This window comes from Cotesia glomerata, linkage group LG10, assembly GCF_020080835.1.
Source record: "Cotesia glomerata isolate CgM1 linkage group LG10, MPM_Cglom_v2.3, whole genome shotgun sequence".
Classification (NCBI taxonomy): domain Eukaryota; kingdom Metazoa; phylum Arthropoda; class Insecta; order Hymenoptera; family Braconidae; genus Cotesia; species Cotesia glomerata.
In genome coordinates, this window is record NC_058167.1 from 3,520,631 (window position 1) to 3,541,017 (window position 20,387).

Here is a 20,387-nt window from a genome sequence, read left to right on the forward strand (position 1 = left end):
AAGAATTTAATTGTATTATATTATATTGGTATTGCACAATTAACCATTAAATTTGACTAAGAATCGGGATTTCTAACCTAAGCATAGTTTTTCTATCTACATTTTCAATCCAAGCTACTGTGAAAGTAATTGAAGATTTTATTTACAGAGTAATTGATCAAAATTAAAAAATCACGACACCAAAGCTGACTACCAATTTTTTAAGAAAATTTTTTACCAATCCAAATATATTAACAATGTCAGTTGGAGGAAGCGGTGGTCGAGATTTGGCCCTGTTGATGTTAAAATCATTACCGAGAGTATGTTTGGGAAACTTACGAGCTAATCCTGGTACATTGAAAAAGGTTCCGATCAATTATTGTCAATAATTTTATTTTATTTTTTTTTATTTTTCAAAAAAATATACTTCATTTTAAGAATAAAAGAGGAAGAGGTCAACACGGCGGTGACAAACATGGTCATGGAAACAAAGGCTCTGGTCAACGACAAAATTACATGAGACTTGGATATGAAACAGGAAATAGACCATTCTATCTTAGGTTTGGTTTCGAACCATACTATAAAAATCACCAGTGAGTACTTAACATAATAAAAACTCTGCATTTTGGAATAATAGTTTTATAAATAAAAAAATTTTTTTAGTTTGAGGCGTCAATATCCTCCATTCAGTTTACAACAACTGCAAATGCTTATAGATACAAACCGAATTGATACCTCAAAACCGATTGATCTCGCAACTTTGATAAACACTGGTTTATTTTCTATCGATACAAGGCAGACTCATGCTGGATTCCAACTCACTATTGATGTTTGTATAAGAATCAACTATCTATTAATATACAGTCAGGGTTTTACGGAAACCTTTCAATATTAATTTATTCTCCTAAATTTATGATGGACTTCAAGTAAAACATTTTTAGGGATTTAATAGTAATGATGTGAAACTGAAACAGAGCTCAATTTAACGTAAATATTTTAGGAGTTTGTCATAATCACACGGTAATGTAAGAAAAACCTAAGAAGTTGTGTTAAATTACACCTGATCTTGACTCAATGTTTTTTGCTCTAAATTTTTTAGATCTTTCAAATGTCAAATATAAGCATTTTTTATGTTAAATTTCACTCTAATTTTATTTCAAGTTTAAAAGTACTAGCTATCAGGATCGCAATTGTTTACTTTTTTTTGAAGAGCCGTTTTTTAATTAATAGGGTGCTGATCACTTCAATTCCAAAGTAAATATTGAAGTACAATGGACAACTGAGCCAGTAATAGCGGCAATCGAAAAAAATGGAGGCACGATAACTACAGCTTATTATGATAAGATTAGCTTAGATTGCTTAGCAGATACAAAAAAATTTTTCCAAAGAGGTAATGCATTTTATATTTACTTTATCTTACTCAATTAAATACCTAACGAGTTATTGTTAAATGTTGGTCATTTCACTGAATAGCTTTTTTGTACGCATGATACTCTTTAATTATTTTAATGTTTAGTGATCTTATTTAAGAGCGGTTTATAGTTGATTTTCAAACGTGTTTTTCTCATGTATGTGATAAAATTTCGAAAAAAAAAACGCTTCGCTCTTCGATAGATAATTAAATTATTGGAAAATTTTAATTTATTTAATTTATGCATAAAATGCGTTTTAAGATTCCATTTGTTGTACAAGTATGACAGAGATACTTTCGTTTGTCCAATAGAGGGCGAGAGAGAGAAAAAATGTAAACCCTTCTTAAATGAAGAAAAAAATCAATTAAATTAATCTTTTTATTATTTAAATTACTTTTTGCAAATAGAAGCAATTGTATGGAGCTATTAATTTTTTGTTACAAACAATTGAAGAAATTTTGTTAAAATAATGAATATTCAGGAAATTTCTCAGTGTTTTATATATATTCAATATTATTGTAATCTGAAATTTATAAGAGTGAAATTTTAAACGCTTGGAGTTTATTCTTTTTAAATGTCTGTAATTAGGCAAATATTGAATGTCCGTATTCATTAACTTTTTAATGATACCAAATCGTTATTTAATTTTCAGGTAGTCCAATTCCTCGAAGAATGCTACCACCTATAGATTGCTTAGAATATTACAGCAGTGCAGCTACTCGAGGTTATCTAGCTGATGTACAACATGTTGCACATGAAAGACTTGTTTTATCACAAAAATATGGTTACACTTTACCGGAATTAGAAAATGATCCTGAATTCAACATACTTGCGAAACGTAAAAATCCACGGCAGGTATTTCATGGTCTAGCACCCGGTTGGGTTGTAAGTTTGAAAGATAAAGCTATTTTGAAACCAACAGCTGACTATCTCAAAGAATATTATACTAATTAAATATAGTTAGTGTTAAAAACTAATATCACAGTTGGAATCGTACAATAAATATCAATTGTTTTCAATGTTACTCCGTTTATTTTTTTCTAAGTCTTTTTATTTTCATATTGTTTGAATAACTTGTACATATTATATTTAGATTCAAACACTTAATAATTAAAAAGTGTTGAAATTTGTATGTTTGGTGGCTGTTGCTATCATATCTTGGCTAATAGACCATAATTTAGAAGCTAAACTTAGGTTCAAAGAAGTGTCAGATGGTTTACAACGATAGCAATTACTAAAATACATATTTGAAAGGCCTTCTAATTCGCTTGCTGTTGCACAAAAGACTACTGTACTGGCTGCCTGCTGCAATGATTTTGTAAATGGTCTTACTAAAGCAAAAAGAACTTTGTAGAAACATGAGTAACGGGGTAAATCGGTAAACACCATATTTCCTGGATGACAACTAAAAACACTGACTGATGGCCATCGTTTAGCCAGTTCTTGAGCAAACACAATATTACAAAGCTTTGAGTTGTTATACGCATCCATCGGCCAATACTTGAAGATAGACGGAGATAATTTTAATTGATAAATATCTTCCCTTGTTAGTATTGATGAGAACCTAAATGAATACAAAAGTGAGTTTTGAGAATTTATTAATGTATTGTATTTACTCTACCTGTGTGATTCACTAGCAACCACCACTACTCTACTGTCAGTACTGATTTTCAAATGGTCTTCCAGTAGAACGGTTAAATAATATTGAGACAAATAATTGACTTGGAATGTTTGTTCATAACCATCTTCGGTCAATGAGTACGGATGTGCGAAAATGCCTGCATTCAATATCAATATATCCAATGCACTAAAAAAAGAAATTCATTTCAGTTTTCTAAATTGAGATTTAGATATAAAAAGTTTGGAGAATGCAAAAGTGCACGCCTCATAACGCTCATTCATTAAAAAAAAAAAAAAATAAATTGTGTAATTGGCTAAAAATAAAAAAATAATAACAAATAATTAAGTAATTTCTAACTATGTTTTATATTTAACTTCCCTCTAAGAAAATTGAAAATTTTCAAAAGTTGGGAAGTTATTGGTTTTGCCGCGTTTTTCGAAAATCGAGTTTTCAACGGATGCTGACGTTTTGAGGTCCCTGAAAGCTTCCCCGAATGTTTCCGCGATGATGTCCGTATGTGTGTATGTATGCGCGCGCGCGCGTGTGTGTGTGTGTCGCTACGCTCGTCCGGATAAATAACTCGGTCTTGATAAGAATGCGCCCATGGCCTAAAACTTGTGACGTCACTTCAAGCCGTCAAAATCCCTATCTTTGCGCATATGTATCGAAAATAACTATTTCGAAACGTTTCTTTTTTTTTTCAAAATAGCAACATTAAATGATTTTAGAAAGTATAAAATGGTTTAATTGAAATGGTTTAAGTGTTTTAACGGTGTACATCTACTTATATTATTGTATAAGTGCAATATGGTTGTGACAGAGGCATTTGAAGATCACAAGATTGCTTAACCTTGCCGAGTAGGGGATCAAGTACAACCTCACGCGCTTCGGGCTATGAAGCGTGCAATAATATTGAATAATCTAATGTCTGTGTGAAATATTGATGTTCTGAGTATCGTATTCTTCAAAAAGGAGATGCAACATTATGAGTATCATTCCTTTTCCTCCATTTCACATAAACCCTCTTTTTTTTATTTATAAGTTTAAAGTTATTAAAAACAAATCTTCAAGTTACTGATATTTTTTCCGTAATAAAATTATTTGATTTGATTATAGAATAGATATTTATAGTATAACTGATAAATTTGGATTTGTCTTTGACAAATTTAAGGTAGTTTGGGCTCCAAATGACTTCAACTTGACCCCATATTTTCAACTTCCCGCTAAGAAAATTGAAAATTTTCAAAAATCGGGAAGTTATTGGTTTCACCCCGTTTTTCGAAAATCGAGTTTTCAACGAATTTTGACGTTTTGAGGTCCTAGGAAGCCTCCCCGAATGTTTCCGCGATGATGTCCGTACGTCTGTATGTGTGTGTGTGTGTGTTTTTTTTTGTTTTAAGGGGGGGGGGATCCTTTTTACGGATTCTAGGCATAGTTGTTTGGCCTGGATATGTGGCGACTCGACGCAGTGTCATACTAAAACTCGACGCTAGCGCCCCTACCCATTAAACCCTAAACCCCTTTTCCTCTTTCCCCTAATCCCTCATGGAAACCGCCGTTAGGCATTACTTCGTGAGGGGAGGATCTAGCTACTGCTCTTTCTTCTGGTAGCTAAGGTGTTATTTTACCTTTATTCTAGTTGTTGTCATTTGCTCTTCTTCTTTCGATGGAACGCAAGTCTATGAGGACTTCTGTTGCAAATGTGCTGATGGCGTTCCAGGAGGCTCTTGATGACAACATTGCTTTTACTATTGTCTCTGGTTGGATTTTCTTCTTTAGGATCATCTCCAGCTCATCTCGCTGTGGGTAAAATCGTGGGCACTCAAAGAAAACGTGCTCCGCGTCTTCATTGATTCCTGGGCAGGACGGGCACTCCGGTGAATCATCATGCTTGAAGCGGTGAAGATACGTCCGAAAACATCCATGTCCTGACAACAACTGCGTCAGATAGTAATTGACCTCGCCATGACTTCGGTTTAGCCAAACTTCGATCTTCGGTATGAGACGGTGTGTCCATCTCCCTGTTGTCGCGGCGTCCCACTGCGATTGCCATCGTGCGATGCTGTTCTGCCGTTCTTTAGCTCTGAGTTCCTCGGCACTTTGTGCGGTTGTCCTCTTTCGTTGGTAAAGGTTACGTCTTTCCTCAGCTAGGACTCTGAGCGGCAAAATTCCGGAAATGACACACACTGCTTCCTCTGATATTGTTCGAAAGGCGCTGGCTACTCTTAGCACGCTCAGTCGGTAAACTGGACATGCTTTCCTCCATGATTCTTGGATCTCAAGTGCGTCGGCCCAAATGGATATACCATATGTGAGGACCGATGTAACTACTGATGATAGCAATGACCTCCTTGTCTGCTTCGGGCCACCGATGTTGGACATCAATCGTACTAGGTTGGCTACTACTGCTGATGCTTTGGTGGTCACGTGTTCAACTTGTTGTTTAAAGTTAAGTCGGGCATCGAGCATCACTCCCAGATATCGAATGAATGGTTGGGATGTGATTTCTTGGTCTCCGAAGTTTAGATTGATCGTTTCCACCACTTTTCTGCTAGTGATTACAGCCTTGGTCTTCTGTTTAGCCAGTTGTAAATTTACTGTGTCCATCCACTGGTTAATTTGCTCAAAGGTGATAGCGAACATATGTTTTATCTCATCAAGATGCTTGGCGACTATTACTACGGCTACGTCGTCCGCGTACGCTACCAGTTTGACGTTTCTTGGTAGTTTCAGTCTCAGCAATCCGTTGTACATGACATTCCAGAGAAGTGGACCGAGAACAGAACCCTGCGGTACACCTCCAGTAACATCATACTCCTTTGGACCATTCTTCGTGTCATATCTCAGGACTCTATCTGTGAAGTAGCTAGCGACTATCCTTCGTGGGTATCCTGGTACGTTCATCTCTTGAAGGGCTTGCATGATGCAATCCCAGTTGGCGGAGTTGAAGGCATTTTTTATGTCTAAAGTTGCCACCAGGCAATATTTCTTCGTTCCCCCCTTCCATCTGGTACCGGCAATTGCGTCTTTGGCTATACCGACAACCAGGTTGATCGCGTCCAGGGTTGATCGTCCTTTCCGAAATCCGTACTGATTGTCTGCCAAGAGTAGATCGACAACTGCTTCTATCCTTTGGTGGATTATACGTTCTAGTATCTTACCGGCTGTATCCAGCATGCAGAGTGGACGATAAGATGACGGTTCTTCCGGTGGCTTTTTCCCTTTAGGAAGTAGTACCAGCCGTTGTTGTTTCCACTTCCGAGGAAAAATCCCTTCCTTCAAGCAGATGTTGTAGACGTCGAGGAATAACGCTGGCGCTGCTTTAATAGATGTTTTCAAGGCAATATTAGGGATTCCGTCCAATCCCGGTGCTTTGTTATTCCCGACGCGGTTACAAGCTTCCATCAGTTCTTCTTTCGTGACAGGTGGAATATCATTCAGTTCGTCCTGTGTCAACAGATAGTTGAAAACGCGCTGTCGTGGAAACAGCGCAGTCACGATCTTCTGTAAGAGTTGAGGACACGTAGGAGACGGCATTGGCTGATATTTCAGGTGTGCCATGACTACCTTGTAAGGTCTACCCCACAAGTCTTTGTCCACCTCGTTGATTAGCTCTTTCCAGCAGTTCTTCTTGCTATCCTTGATGGCTTTGTTTAAATGTCGACGAGCTTTCTTGTATTCTGCGACTAGTTCCGCTGAGTCAGGCCGCCGATAACCACGCTGAGATATTCTTCTTTTCTTGAGACACTCTTTCCGTAGGAAGCTGATGTGTTCGTTCCACCAGTGCACCGAAGGTCTTTGGTTCATGCCCCGTTTACGGGGCATGCAGGTGTCGCAAGCCTGGGTCACTCTCTTCATCAAGTCCTTGGTCATTTCTTCTGCAGATCCAGTAGTAAGCGGTTCACTATTTAGGGCAGCTACTAGAGCACCTGGGTCAAAGGATTTCACCTTCCACCCAACGATGTCAAGTTTCTTAGCCGGTCTTCTAGGATTCTGGTCCTTTGATACTTCCCAGAGAATCGCATTGTGATCGCTGGCCGTGTAGATCTCCATCACCTTCCAGTCGTAGTTTCCTCTGATGAGGCTGCTGCTGACAAAAGTAAGATCCACAATAGAACTTGCGTCTCCTTTAGTGTACGTCGGCGCATCGCCGCTGTTTAACAATACTACATCTAACGTAGAAAAAGCTTCCAGTAGTTCTTTACCTCGAGCGTTGGTGTGTTTGCTGCCCCATTCCACTGCCCAGGCGTTGAAGTCTCCAGCTATTGCCACTGGGTAGTACTGCTTCGCGTTCTCCGTCAGTCGATCCAGAAAGTCCATGAATTCAATAATAGTGAGGCTAGGTGGTGCGTAGCAGCTGTAAAAGCGGATGCCATCTACCGATGCTGCTACAAAGCCGGCGCTGCCATTGTTAACGACACTCTGGAAGGGGAGCTTGCGACAGGACCATATGACAGCTTTTTTGGTGCAGTCAGTTTCCCATGGTTGGCCGCCGAGGTGTTTATACGGTTCCGATATAAGCACAAGGTCAAGCTTCTGTTCACGTACTGTCTGCATGAGCAAATCATGTGCTGCTTCACAGTGGTTGATGTTTAGCTGCAGTATTCTCATTTTCGTTTATCAGTTATCTTGTGACAGGGAATTTGAATTCCCGCGGGACTTAATTTTGATTATCGTGCCGCGGTGAGTAGGAGCTACTCTTTACCTTCGGAGCGCGATGAAGTAGTTGTACGACTCGTCACCGGGTCGTATGTATCGCGGAGTCCCCACCGCTGTCCCCGGAAAATGAAGCGCGGGAGCGAAGTTGGAGAGCACGAGCAGAGGTTATAAAAACGCCGGGTGTTGTGTCAAGGCTCTCTTTCTTCCTGCAATTTTTGCGAGTACGTTAAGTAACTGTGTTCCAGCGTGGGATAATTTTCTAAGACAAGTAAGTAGTTGCTTTCTTAAGGCTTCACGAATGGAACGAAGCGATTAAATTTTATTGTCTGGTATTTCGTTAAAAATTACTTGTCGTTAGGCCATTTGGCTGACGATCTTCGTCTTATTCAAAATATTTATTTACTGGAATTTCTAGGATAAATTGATCGAGGATAAGATCGGGAGTTGGGTGTAATTTGGAGATACGAGTTTCTGGAGCCTTGGAAGTCAGTAAGCACAGTGAAGCCGATTCCGTCATTTTCTTTCTACTGGGAAAAGATTTCATCGCTGGAGTACCGGGTTCAGTTGTCAGGTATTCTAAGTTATTTTAGGCCAAATTAATTAATAATCTAATTAAGAGGCCAAAATAATTAAATTTAATTTCTTGAGCGGTCATCTTAGTATTAGCAAGTTTTGTACTTTAGAAATTCATGCGCCAAGGTCATTTAGCTAGTTTTTGTTATTGGACATTTATTTTAAAAGAATGAGATTAATAGTTATTTGTGAATTTACTGTAGATAATTTAATCAGTAATTTATTATAGGCCTGCTGGCTATAATAAGTTAATTTAGTTAATAATTTTCGAGATATAAAGAAAAGTAAATTGGAATAAGAAATAAAAATGCGTAATTAAGTCAGTGAAGGTCATTCTAGAGAGTTCTATGGCTGAGAAATTTTGTTAAGACGCTTAGGATTATAACAGTTGATATTTAGAATTTTTTTTGGGAAATTAAAGTAGTTAATTTAGCGAATGAATTTATTAAGAAATTTATTGAGTTTAAGAATAATTGATTAGAGAAATTAGCTAAGAAGAATTGATGAATCTAGTAAATTTAGAAGATGAGTAATGAACTTTGTCAATAAAAGTATTTAGTGGATTTTGTAAAGATTATTAGTGGAGATTGAGAAAAAAATAAATTAGTGAGTTTAGTAGAATAAATTGATTGATAATTTTAGTTGGAAATTTAGTTAAGTAAGTTAACAATGAATTTAGTTAAGTAAGATGGATTAATGAATTTAATGAATTAAAATTGAAGGTCGGAATTTTGTATTAAGAAATTGTTGGGCAGTAATTTTGGTAAATTTGGAGAATACGAAGTTTGGGATATAGTTTTATTGGTAATTAAGATGTATGAATAATAAAAGAATTTTGAGAAATGAAGTTAACGTCCGGTGAATGATTTTATATGAAATTTAGTAAGATTATATGGTATTCCGTCAGTTGGACGAGGGTTAAGGAATTAATAATCTAGATGCGTAATGGTCTATGATTAATTTTAGAAATTAAGTATAGATGCGTAATGGTCTATGATTAAGTAAGAAAATAGATGCGTAATGATCTATAGTCGAAAGAATTTTAAGATATTTAGTTGTAAGTTTTGGCAAGTGCCTGCGTAGGTGAGAGGTCCTCACAATTAAGTAATTGATAAGTTAACTTCAAGGGTAATATTATTAAGGAATTTTGTTAAAATTAAATTGTTTAAATTAAATAAATAATTGAATTGTAATTGTTTCTCAGTATTAGTTTTTCAGCCTTTCTCAACTTCTCACGACCCGATCTTTCCTTCTCATGCTCCCCGGTTTCTGGGACACCGAGTATAAAATCCCAGTGGCGCCCTTTTCAAAGAGGAAAGGGGTGACCAATTGGACAGGGCTAACCACCCCGTTACAATCTTCTTGAGTGCCTCTTGGTATACTGGGCATCTGCTTGTACTGGCATGATGGGCGTTATTCTCTGTACCGGATTGATCCGCACACAGTGCGCATTTAGCAGGCTTATTACATTCGGCGATTTTGTGTCCCTCTTCTCCACATTTAATGCAATGTTTGGAGCGGTCGACTTCACTTGTGCACTGAACCGCACGGTGTCCAAAATGCCAGCATTTATAACATCGGACTGGTCTTAGTACTGTTCTAATACGACAATTGGTCCAGCCGATCCTAATCTTGCCGTGTTCTCCTACCACTTTCTGCGCTACCGTTGCTGCCAGAGTCACCGACGCAATTTGTGTTCTGCTACGTAAGACCTTACGAATTTTAATGGCCTCTACTGTTATACCACAATCGGTTCCAGCTGCCTCTTGTAAAGCTGTTAGAATGTCATCTTTAGTTGTAGTATCGTCAATATCGCGAATTTCCAGGTCTTCTTCAGGTCCTGTACTAATGACATTTGCGTCCTCCTTAAGTATTCCCGCGATAGTCTTCTGCAGGTCTTTATCTCTATCACTACTGCCTTTCGACAGCGTGATGAGAATGTTCCCTGTCGCGGTCCTGCGTATCTTCTCGACTGTGTTGCGGACCTGATCTGGGCGAACGTCCGCCTTGATCCGTGTAAGTATTTCAGAATACTTATCTATGTTCGCTGGACGGATAATAAGTGCCTCCGGTCTCGTTGCTGTTCTTCTTGGCTTCTGGTTCGGCTTCGGTGGAGGCACCAGAGGTTTTTCTGGGGGCAGTTTCTTGCGCTCCTTCTTCTTGTCCTTTCTGGACTGCACCTTTTCCCAGCCTGGCTTCTTGTTCTGTTCACAAGAGTTTTGAGGAAGATCCTTAATCACTTCCTGCTTCTTGATGGGATGACCAGGTCCAACGTCTTTCAGCTTCTTGGGAGTATGAAAAGCTCCGCCTTCGGGAGAACGAATTTTTCTTTTCAACTTCCTCATAATGCGGCCGTCTTGGTCAAAGGATTCAGTCTCTGCCGTTGTGATAGTTTCACTTTCTTCTTCAGCGACTGATTCTCCGTCACCTTCGGCTCCAGTGTCCATCGCTTCTTCAACAACCACTTGACTGTTTCTCTCCGATGTAGCACAAGGGGTGCGGTGTAATGATGAGCGCCATTCTTCGTCCAGTTTCTTAAACCTTCCAAGAGCATTGACTACACCGGTTGTCTTGGTCTTTATCTCCTTGTGGATATTGACCTTAGTTTGAACAAACTCTTGCAGCTCAATGGTCAGCTTCTCAAGGCGCTCCAACGCTTGCGTTCTCTTTATGTCAGCGCTTGCTTCAATCGCTGCTTGTTGAGCATGAAGCCCGTTTCTATTCTTGTTTGTTTCCTGTAAGTTACTCATACTTTTTTGATTTACCAGCGCATCGTACGGAGTGGAGCGGGTTGCCATAACTAGGAACGGGTGTACCCTCGGAGATAGTACTCCTACCCCAGTTCCCTGAGGCCTAGCCGACACTTAGCCAGTCCCGGAATACACGGACGGACTAGACTTGCTCGGAGCGGTGAAGATTCCGATCTCTAACACTCACTGCGTAATTCCTGATCAAGGCCCGAAGTGGCTGGCTCCTGATCCACTGCTGCAACTTTCACCTCGGCAGAGCAAGCTCACATCAGCCGTGGCCTGCATCGTCGGAAACTACGATACAGGTTCCGGACATTCCCAGTGAGTTACAGCAGGAACCAATCGTCTTGCTAGGTCAGTTAGTGTGACCAACCCATTAAAGGGGAGTTTTGTCCACGGGAGCTTATTTTGTTTGGTTATTTTGCTTGGCTCCTACCCGCTGTACCTCATTAACTAAGAGATTAAGTGTCATCCAAGGACAGCGAGCGTTCTCCCATCCGCTCGGGGAGACGCGCCCGGTAGTAGTATCTCTTCTGCCCCGAGTGTGTGTATGTGTGTGTGTGTGTGTGTGTGTGTGTGTGTGTGTGTGTGTGTGTGTGTGTGTGTGTGTGTGTGTGTGTGTGTGTGTGTGTGTGTGTGTGTGTACGGCCGTATGTAAACCTCTCATAACTTTCGAACGGCTTGACCGATTTTATCGCGGTTGGCACCATTCGGAAGAGCTTGACTAAACTTAGATTTTCACCGATTCGAACCAGTAGATTTTGAGAAATCTGAAAAAAACTTCAAAAAAAAATTTTTTCAAATGTGGTTTTTTTGGAATCACTTTTAAACGGCTTGACCGATCAATTCCAAAAACTAATCAGCTCTTAACATAAAAAAAACACGTCGATTGCCGCTAGCCCGGTCGAAATCGGTTAATTCGGTCGTGAGTTATCGTTAGCGAAAAAAAAATCGTTTTTTGGGAATTACTTTGAAATTCCTTGTTCGATCAATTTAAACTTTAAAGTTCTTTATAAGGCTTAAAAAACTGCGTTAAATGCCACCAACCACGTAAAAATCGGTTCATTCATTCAAAAGTTATTGCGGTTTAAAAATCGAAAAATAGTGTTTTATTCAACTTCTAGCAGATTTTTGAGCTCGAAGAGCTCAAAATGATACGAAAATTATTTTTTAGAGCTCGAAGAGCTCAAAAACGTAATAAATGTAGGTTTGTGCGCTTAAGTACGAAATGAGCGGGAAGTTGCAGGGATGGCCTTTAGGGTCAACCGTTTTCCTAATTTTGTTATATTCATTCGAAAAATTATGATTTAATACATCTATAGAAAAAAAATCAGATTTTTTTTTACCACACCGTTTAAGAGATATAATTAATTAAAGTTTTGCAAAAATACACGATCTCTTATGAGTGTCCTTGTTCAATAACTCCGGAAATGGAGGATTTATAAAAAATCGGCCCACTTGACCCAATAAAAAAAAATTTCCAATAGATAGAACAATTTTTCATACATATTCTATTAAAATTTGATAACGATTTACAACATATTTTTAATTTAATTAATTTTTTAATATCAAAAATCGGTTTCTATCTTTGTTGTTTGTCGGAGACATTATCCCCCCCCCATTTTTATTAGAGAAAAAATGGCGACTTCGGTGCGCGGCAAATTTGAAATTGAAATATAATCATAAAGTTTTTTTGCATTAAAATAAATTGTTATTAAACATACATTAAAAGTTCACGTAAGTTATAGCAGATTTAATATATTGAAGTGATATTTGCAAATTTAATCAATAAATGAACACCGTAAGCAACTGTTTTAAGTACCGACCTTACATAACCTATAACAGTTGTTATTGTTTTGTGACAGCCCAGTACTTGTCAGTTAATATTTTAATAGTTATATTATTATAATTATTTGACCATAATTATGAATTGAATTTAATCAATTAAATTCTGATTAGAAATAATTTTATATTTTATACTATTTTTCGAGTGATCTCTTGCAAAAAAGAAAAAAAAAATATCTATTAATTTGACCTCGGAATGCGACGATCAAAATTACCTTAAAATGTATAATAAATATAAATATGACTTTGAATGCGTAATGTATAATAAAGCATAACTATATTTGTATCATAGAATGCTCATGTATACCCGGGAAAAAATGATCAGGACTGATCAGACCTGTTCATATATGATCAGGCCTGATCAGGCCTGTCCATGCCTGTTCATGTCTGAAGTGTTAAATACGCTCAGACCTGATCAAGCCTGTTCATGCCTGCTCATGTCTGTTCATGCCTGTTCATGTCTGAAGCATTAAATACGCTCAGACCTGATCAAGCCTATTCATGTCTGAACCGTTGAATACGCTCAGACCTGTCCATGCCTGTTCATGTCTGAAGCATTAAATACGCTCAGACCTGATCAGATCTGATCAAGCCTGTTCAGATCTGAAGCATTAAATATGATCAGACCTGTCCATGCCTGTTCATGTCTGAAGCGTTAAATACGCTCAAACCTGATCAGACCTGTCCATGTCTGACCTAGCCTACACTGATAGAAGGATTTCTTAGTATTTAAGAAGATTTCTTTGTATTTAAGAAATCATTTCTTAAACATCATTTTTTAGTATTGAAAAAATATTTCTTAATACAAAGAAATATTTTTTAAATACTAAGAAATTATGTTTAAGGAATGATTTCTTAAATACAAAGAAATCTTCTTAAATGTTAAGAAATCCTTCTATCAGTGTAAAATAGATAAGGATTCAAATTCCATATATCAGCTGACAAGAACTGTTCATGCATGATTTGCCCTCTTAAATGATATTTTAAGTCTGAACGAAAAATTTTATCGAACTATAGGCTGCAGTTCTATTTTTAAAATTAATTTGTTCCGTATGACGTATCAGTTTCTATCCCCTTATAAATTTTAAATGTACAACTTTCATCAAAAATTTCGGCTTATATAAGCATGTACTTTTTATTTTTCCATGCCAAAACGATGATTTTTAACGATGAATTTTGACGCAATGACATAAAATTTTTTACTGTGTTCCATTGAATACGCGAAAAATAAGATTATTTAGTAAAAGTTTGAGTTTGATAGCGTGAAAATACCAAAATATATCAGTTGATATCGATAGGCTATAAGTCCTTTCAAAGTGTCTGTTATTATCTTAAGCTACGCCTTGGTCCATTGCAGTCAGTGTAGCCAACATTCTGAATTCTCTCCTACTAAGACGACCAATCCATTCCACTAAAAAACCACTAACTCGATCAGGTGGATTATATTAAAAATTTTATTTTAATTTTAGGCGCGAATATCTGCTTGAAAATGATTATCTTATTGTATATATTAATTGTATGTGAACATCTATAATAGTGGATCGTGATCTTAATTTATAAAATATGGTAACATTTAAAATTAACATTGGGCATCGACAAACCGTTAATAAAATCAAGTAAAAAATGCAAAAACTAAATTACTATCACTATTTATTAGAAAATGAACATTTTTTATTGATATTAGTTTTTACAATAAATAAATATCTTCATATTTATGATAAAATAAAAACATCGATTTAAAATCTTTTAATAATAATTGCTACAACATGTTAAAATATCTAAATTTTTCAATATATTTATGTATATGTATATATATATATATATATATATATATATATATATATGTATGTCTCTCATTAAATAACAAATAAACATTCTGCTTAGAATATTAATAATAAAGCTATTCATCCTCGTTAAATGAAACATCACTAGACTGTTCGAGATCTGTGGACTTTACATAAACTTCGTTGGTTCTAATTTTTTTTATCACATCAGCAGGAAATTCATAATTATTGCAGCATTTTGATTCCCTTGTTAATCCTCCACGAATTGTTAAAATTGATTTTAACATGTCTGGCTTCATACGATTACGTTGTTTTGTTTTTGTTAAATTCATAGTACTAAATAATCTTTCCACATCGGCATTCGAGTGAGGAAGCGTTAGTAAACAAATAGCAAAACTGGCTAATTCGTTAAAGCGAGAATTATCGAGTGAATCTTTAAATTTAAGAACTTCATACCAAAATTTATTAGTATTTTTTGTTTCTGACCACTTCAAAAGATGAATACGACGCCACTGGTCATCTGCTTTGGCTATATAATTATCATCTTTGCCAAAATGGCGTAACAAATCAACAATAGATTCTTTATTATGACTTAAAGCATGATCAACACTAATCCTGTTGATTTTTTGCATTATACTCAAATTTTCAGGTAATCGTTCTTTTATCTGATTGATCAGATCCACAACAAATTGAATACACCTTTCACGTATAATTATTTCCTGATTTTTGTCAAATCCTTTTGCGACCATACCTGACATGAACGATTCAAATTTATAGCCTAGGTAACATGTTCTATCAACAAAGTCTTGAATTTTTTGAGTAAAAATATTCACTCTCTGCGTTGGTAAAGTTATTTTACTAACCAACATATCAATTAAACCATTTAACTCATCACACAATTTTGTATGGTATGCATCTTTAGTTTCGAACATTTTGTTGACTCTATTGACCTCTACTAAAATAGGACATAAAAATGCAATGTAAGCGTAATTCATATCATCTTCATAATTTTTATACAACAGCTCTGCTTTGTAACTTTTATCTCTAGTTCGAGCAATAGAAAAGTGTGTTTTCAATTCTAACCATTGAGAAAATATCCGAGAAACAGCAGATTCGATTGAGAGCCACCGCGTTTGACACGACCGCACCATTTTTAACGGATTTTGGTCATCGTTGATTGCTGCATAGAGATCTTTATATTCAGTTTGACGTTGTGAAGAATTACTGAACCAGTTATAGGTTTCTTCAATAATAAATTCCAAATTTCTCGGTAAAAAGTTTTTAGCAGCATTAGACACAGCTATTTGTAATGAGTGATAAAGACATCTCACGAGAACAAGATGAGGTACTTCTCTTCTCAAAATAGCAGAAACACCATTGTTTACTCCAACCATCACGGAAGCATTATCAGTACCTATCCCTAATAAATTGTTAATGGGTAAATCATAACGATTTAATGTTTTTTTTTATCGCTGAAACTATACCTGGGGCATCACAATCTCTTAGCTCAACAAGGTCTAAGTATGTAGATATAACTTTCTTATGAGCATTACTATAATAAATTATAATTATTCCAAGGTATTTCGACACAGATACATCCGTAGACTCGTCAAGTAACAAACTGTAATGCTGATTATTTAAATCATTTTTTAAACAATCAAAAAAATGTAGTGCAATTATATTTTTTATGATACTTCCACATTTTGTGCGATGTAGTTTAATCTTGTCTTGATCTTTGTGAGTATGATTAATAACTTCACTTAAATGATCAACTACATTGATACTTGAGTGTACAGCAATATATAAAGCAAAGCCAGCTTCTTCTTGTTGAATATTTGAAACGTTTGCTGGTTTAAATGGTAATTTTGGCTGATTAGCGCTTGTAATTTCCTAGAAAGAAGCAAAATAGAATAATATCAATTAGACTCAACAATATTTTTCTCTGTTGAAACTTTGAATGCTATCTGAGTAATGAAACATACCTTAATTAATCGTACATGCTTAGAGGCAGAAGCATGATCTTTTAAAGTACTGTAGTGGTTTTTTAAAGTTGTCCCACACATCAAACATTTCGATAATTTTTCGCCAGCTTCGTTAACAACTGATGTCAACCAATCTTTAAGTAATGGGTCCGTTAGCCAATCATCTCGAAACTTTTGAATATATAGAGATTTTGGTTTCTTTTTACTGTTCATTTTTCTATTTAATAACCTCAAACCGTTGTATTTTTTTTCTCTTCTGATTTAAACAATTAAGAGATATAATCGAACTGCATGGAAATATCTTGACAATCAATTTAATAGTAAAATTATTTATTTAACATTCAGTATTTTTAACAGTTCTATTTCTTCTATACGTGTTTATGATGTCCAGCAGATGTACTGTGATGTATTTGCAGAGAAAAATTTTTCCCTCCTATATCACAATTTATACTAGATGTCGCTGTAAATGCTAATATACCATAACTGTACGTCTCTGTATGTATCTTCTGATCCTCTAAATTAAAATACATGAAAGTCTTGAAGTTAGTCAAAGGTCGAAACTCGCAAAAAACGGGCCACGATTCATTTATTGATTAAAATTTAGGCGCGCGCGTAGCGTACTATTCAAATTTCTAGTGTTATACATATTTAATTTTAACATTCATGAGAAAAGTAAGTAAAGTGTTTAACTTTTTATGCTGACATGTGATGGTTAAGAAATTAAAATTTGTGTATACTGATGACCATCCATGCTACTAACAAAATCTACTAACTACTAAAAATAAATTTTTTCTACGGTTCAAAAATAAAAACTACTAAATTTAGTGGTAAAACTACTGAGTTGGCAACGCTGATTGCAGTAGTGTCAAAGGCTGCTAAATTGTAAAACACACAAATAATTCTTCATTTTCTATACGTTTTAATTAAAAAAAACTTCAATTTTAAAAGAAAACAATAAAATTATAATTACGGAATAAACCTTGAAGAAAATTTTTTTTTACTTTACATAGAACCATATGTTAATGGAGCGAAAAAAATACATAGCCGTCCCAAATAAATCACTCTCATATACACAGTAAAAAATTTTGCGTCATTGCGTCAAAAACCGTAGTGTTAAAAATTTTTATGTTAAGTATTTAACACATTTTTGTGTTAATTTAACAGAATAAATGTTAAATTTACACATAAAAGTGTTAAATATTTAACACAAAACTTTTTGACGCAATGACGCGAAATTTTTTACTGTGTATAATTAATTATTAATAATTAATAAATTAAGTATAGTACTCCGTTAACTATAAGGATAAGTCATGTATAAAATTCAAATTACTTAAAGTAGTTGGAAAAGTACAGTAGGGTTAAGATAAGTCATTGGGTCAACCGGTAAAGCATCAGTCTGAAGAGCGCAACGTACATGGTTCGAATCCCCGTCGGCAACAATCTTTTTTTTTTCTTTTATGGACCTGATCGAGTCAGACATGATCAGATCTGATCAGACATGAACAGGCATGAGTCTTCAGGTCTGATCAGGTATGAAAAATGACCGGGTCTGATCAGACCTGGCCAGGCATGTTCAGGTCTGATCAGATCTGTTCATGTCTGACTCGATCAGGTCCATAAAAATCGGTGCCGACGGGGATTCGAACCGTACACCTCGTGCTCTTCAGACTGACACTTTACCTCTTGACCAAATGATTCATCTTAACTTGAGAGTATCTTTCGAGCTACTTCAAGTAATTCAAATTTTATACATGATTTATCCTTATAGTTAACGGAGTTCTATACCTAATTTATTAATTATTAATAATTAATTATATATTAGAGTGATTTATTCGGAACGGCTATGTATTTTTTTTCGCTCCATTAACATATGGTTCTACACTGAGAGAGAATTTTATTCAATAGTAATAAAACAGTTTATTTGGACTTGAAAAAAAATTTAGTTAATATTAATAAAATTATATTTCATATAAATAAAATTATATTAGTATTTAATAAAATTTTATAAGTATTTAATAAAATTTTCTTAAATACTAATATGTGTTTATTAAAATAACCACGAACGACGCTTTCGTTTGCTGTCATTAATACGAATATTAAGTCATTAAAAGAAATAATCTCAAAAAAAATTAATATTCATCAATTAATTATAATATATTCAAATATATTTTCACAGTAAAGTCTTTTAATAAATAGTATTAAGATTTTTTAACAAGACATCCTAACCTAACCTATTTGTTTACTTCATGACGAATCACATGGAGAGATTTTAAATAATAAAAATAAATAAATATTCGATTGAATTTATGAAATCATAGTCTTTATTTTTAACAAATGCGTCTCTACATTGTCTGGTTTTCTGCTTCTGTTTTCATTTTATTAAATAATGTCTAACTCTTATCGATTCATTTGTGAAATTTTTAAATTTAAGTGCATAAAAATTAACATCCACTCGGATAACAACAGTTGTAGACTTTGTATTTCAAAATATAGTTCCGACAAAATTCAATTTTACTTAATTATTTATTCAATTAATTACTGATCAATACTTGTTAGTTAGTTGATTAATGAATTTTCTTTATATTACATGTAGATAAATATTCCTTACATACTAAGAAACATTTATTAGTATTTAATAAAATTTTTATTAGTATTTAAGGAAATTTAATTAATATTTAATAAATTTTTATTTGGGATTAGCCAAATAAACGTTTTATTAAATAGTAATAAAATTTCATTACTATTAAATAAAATTGTCTCTCAGTGTAGGCTAGATATCAGACATGGACAGGTCTGATCAGGTCTGAGCGTATTTAAGGCTTCAGACATGAACAGACATGAGCAGGCATGAACAGGTCTGATCAGGTCTGAACGTATTTAACGCTTCAGACATGAACAGACATGAGCAGGCATGAACAGGTCTGATCAGGTCTGAGCGTATTTAATGCTTCAGACATGAACAGGCATGAGCAGGCATGAACAGGTCTGAACGGATTTAACGCTTCAGACATGAACAGACACGAGCAGGCATGAACAGGTCTGATCAGGTCTGAACGTATTTAACGCTTCAGACATGAACAGACATGAGCAGGCATGAACAGGCATGGACAGGTCTGATCAGGTATAATTTCAGGTCTGATCATACATGAACAGGCCTGCTCAGGTCTAATTTCAGGCCTGATCAGATATGAACAGGTCTGATCAGTCCTGATCATTTTTTCCCGGGTACCCGGGAAAAAATGATCAGATCTGATCAGATATGAACAGGCATGAGTGTTCAGGTCTGATCAGATATGAAAAATGACCGGGTCTGATCAGACCTGGCCAGGCATGTTCATGTCTGATCAGATCTGTTCATGCCTGACTCGATCAGGTCCATAAAAAAAAAAAAAAAAGACTCGCGCCGACGGGGATTCGAACCATGTACGTTGCGCTCTTCAGACTGATACTTTACCTATTGACCCAATGACTTATCTTAATTCTAGAGTACCTTTCAAACTACTTTAAGTAATTTAAATTTTATACATGACTTATCCTTATAGTTAACGGAGTTCTATACTTAATTTATTAATTATTAATAATTAATTATACACAGTAAAAAATTTCGCGTCATAGCATCAAAAAATTTTTTGTTAAAAATTTTTATGTTAAATATTTAACACTTTTTTGTGTTGATTTAACAGAATAAATGTTAAATTTACACATAAAAGTGTTAAATATTTAACACAAAAATTTTTGACGCAATGATGCAAAATTTTTTACTATGCATATTAGAGTGATTT

General features: G+C 35.3%; 3 protein-coding genes across 8 annotated transcripts in view; 1 reads left to right on the plus strand and 2 right to left on the minus strand.

Annotated features, from left to right (window-relative positions):
* On the plus strand, positions 1 to 2,415 carry LOC123272712 (39S ribosomal protein L15, mitochondrial). Its single transcript, XM_044739711.1, has 5 exons — positions 1 to 344; positions 418 to 572; positions 643 to 808; positions 1,210 to 1,369; positions 2,044 to 2,415. The coding sequence occupies exons 1-5, from the start codon at positions 237 to 239 to the stop codon at positions 2,343 to 2,345; spliced, it is 891 nt and encodes a 296-aa protein (XP_044595646.1). The 5' UTR covers positions 1 to 236; the 3' UTR covers positions 2,346 to 2,415.
* Positions 2,416 to 2,436: 21 nt separating this feature from the next.
* LOC123272705 (WW domain-containing oxidoreductase) overlaps positions 2,437 to 20,387 on the minus strand; it is a 44,384-nt gene continuing 26,433 nt past the window's right edge. For all 4 annotated transcript variants that reach the window (XM_044739697.1, XM_044739694.1, XM_044739696.1 and 1 more), the window contains 2 exons: positions 3,013 to 3,198; positions 2,437 to 2,955 (listed from right to left, as the gene is read on the minus strand). In XM_044739697.1, coding sequence (XP_044595632.1) covers positions 2,502 to 2,955; positions 3,013 to 3,198 — 640 coding nt within the window. In that variant the 3' untranslated portion in view covers positions 2,437 to 2,501. The remainder of the gene's footprint in view (positions 2,956 to 3,012; positions 3,199 to 20,387) is intronic.
* On the minus strand, positions 14,694 to 16,899 carry LOC123272703. 3 transcript variants are annotated; one of them, XM_044739684.1, is made up of 4 exons: positions 16,606 to 16,899; positions 16,108 to 16,513; positions 15,707 to 16,043; positions 15,505 to 15,578 (listed from the first exon to the last, which is right to left on the minus strand). In XM_044739684.1, the coding sequence occupies exons 1-4, from the start codon at positions 16,816 to 16,818 to the stop codon at positions 15,566 to 15,568; spliced, it is 969 nt and encodes a 322-aa protein (XP_044595619.1). In that variant the 5' UTR covers positions 16,819 to 16,899; the 3' UTR covers positions 15,505 to 15,565. The 3 variants fall into 3 exon arrangements, with proteins under 3 accessions (XP_044595618.1, XP_044595617.1, XP_044595619.1); XM_044739683.1 differs by having other exon boundaries at positions 14,694 to 16,037; XM_044739682.1 differs by having other exon boundaries at positions 14,694 to 16,043.

Bases quoted from the DNA above. Each gene is read 5' to 3' on its own strand.
- LOC123272712 (XM_044739711.1), top strand. From the start codon at position 237: ATGTCAGTTGGAGGAAGCGGTGGTCGAGATTTGGCCCTGTTGATGTTA. The intron at 809-1,209 runs GTTTGTATAAGA...TTTAATTAATAG, and splicing joins GATTCCAACTCACTATTGAT to GGTGCTGATCACTTCAATTC. The intron at 1,370-2,043 runs GTAATGCATTTT...TTTAATTTTCAG, and splicing joins AAAAAAATTTTTCCAAAGAG to GTAGTCCAATTCCTCGAAGA.
- LOC123272703 (XM_044739682.1), bottom strand. From the start codon at position 16,818: ATGAACAGTAAAAAGAAACCAAAATCTCTATATATTCAAAAGTTTCGA. The intron at 16,514-16,605 runs GTATGTTTCATT...GCTTCTTTCTAG, and splicing joins AGCATGTACGATTAATTAAG to GAAATTACAAGCGCTAATCA. The intron at 16,044-16,107 runs GTATAGTTTCAG...ACAATTTATTAG, and splicing joins AAGAGATTGTGATGCCCCAG to GGATAGGTACTGATAATGCT.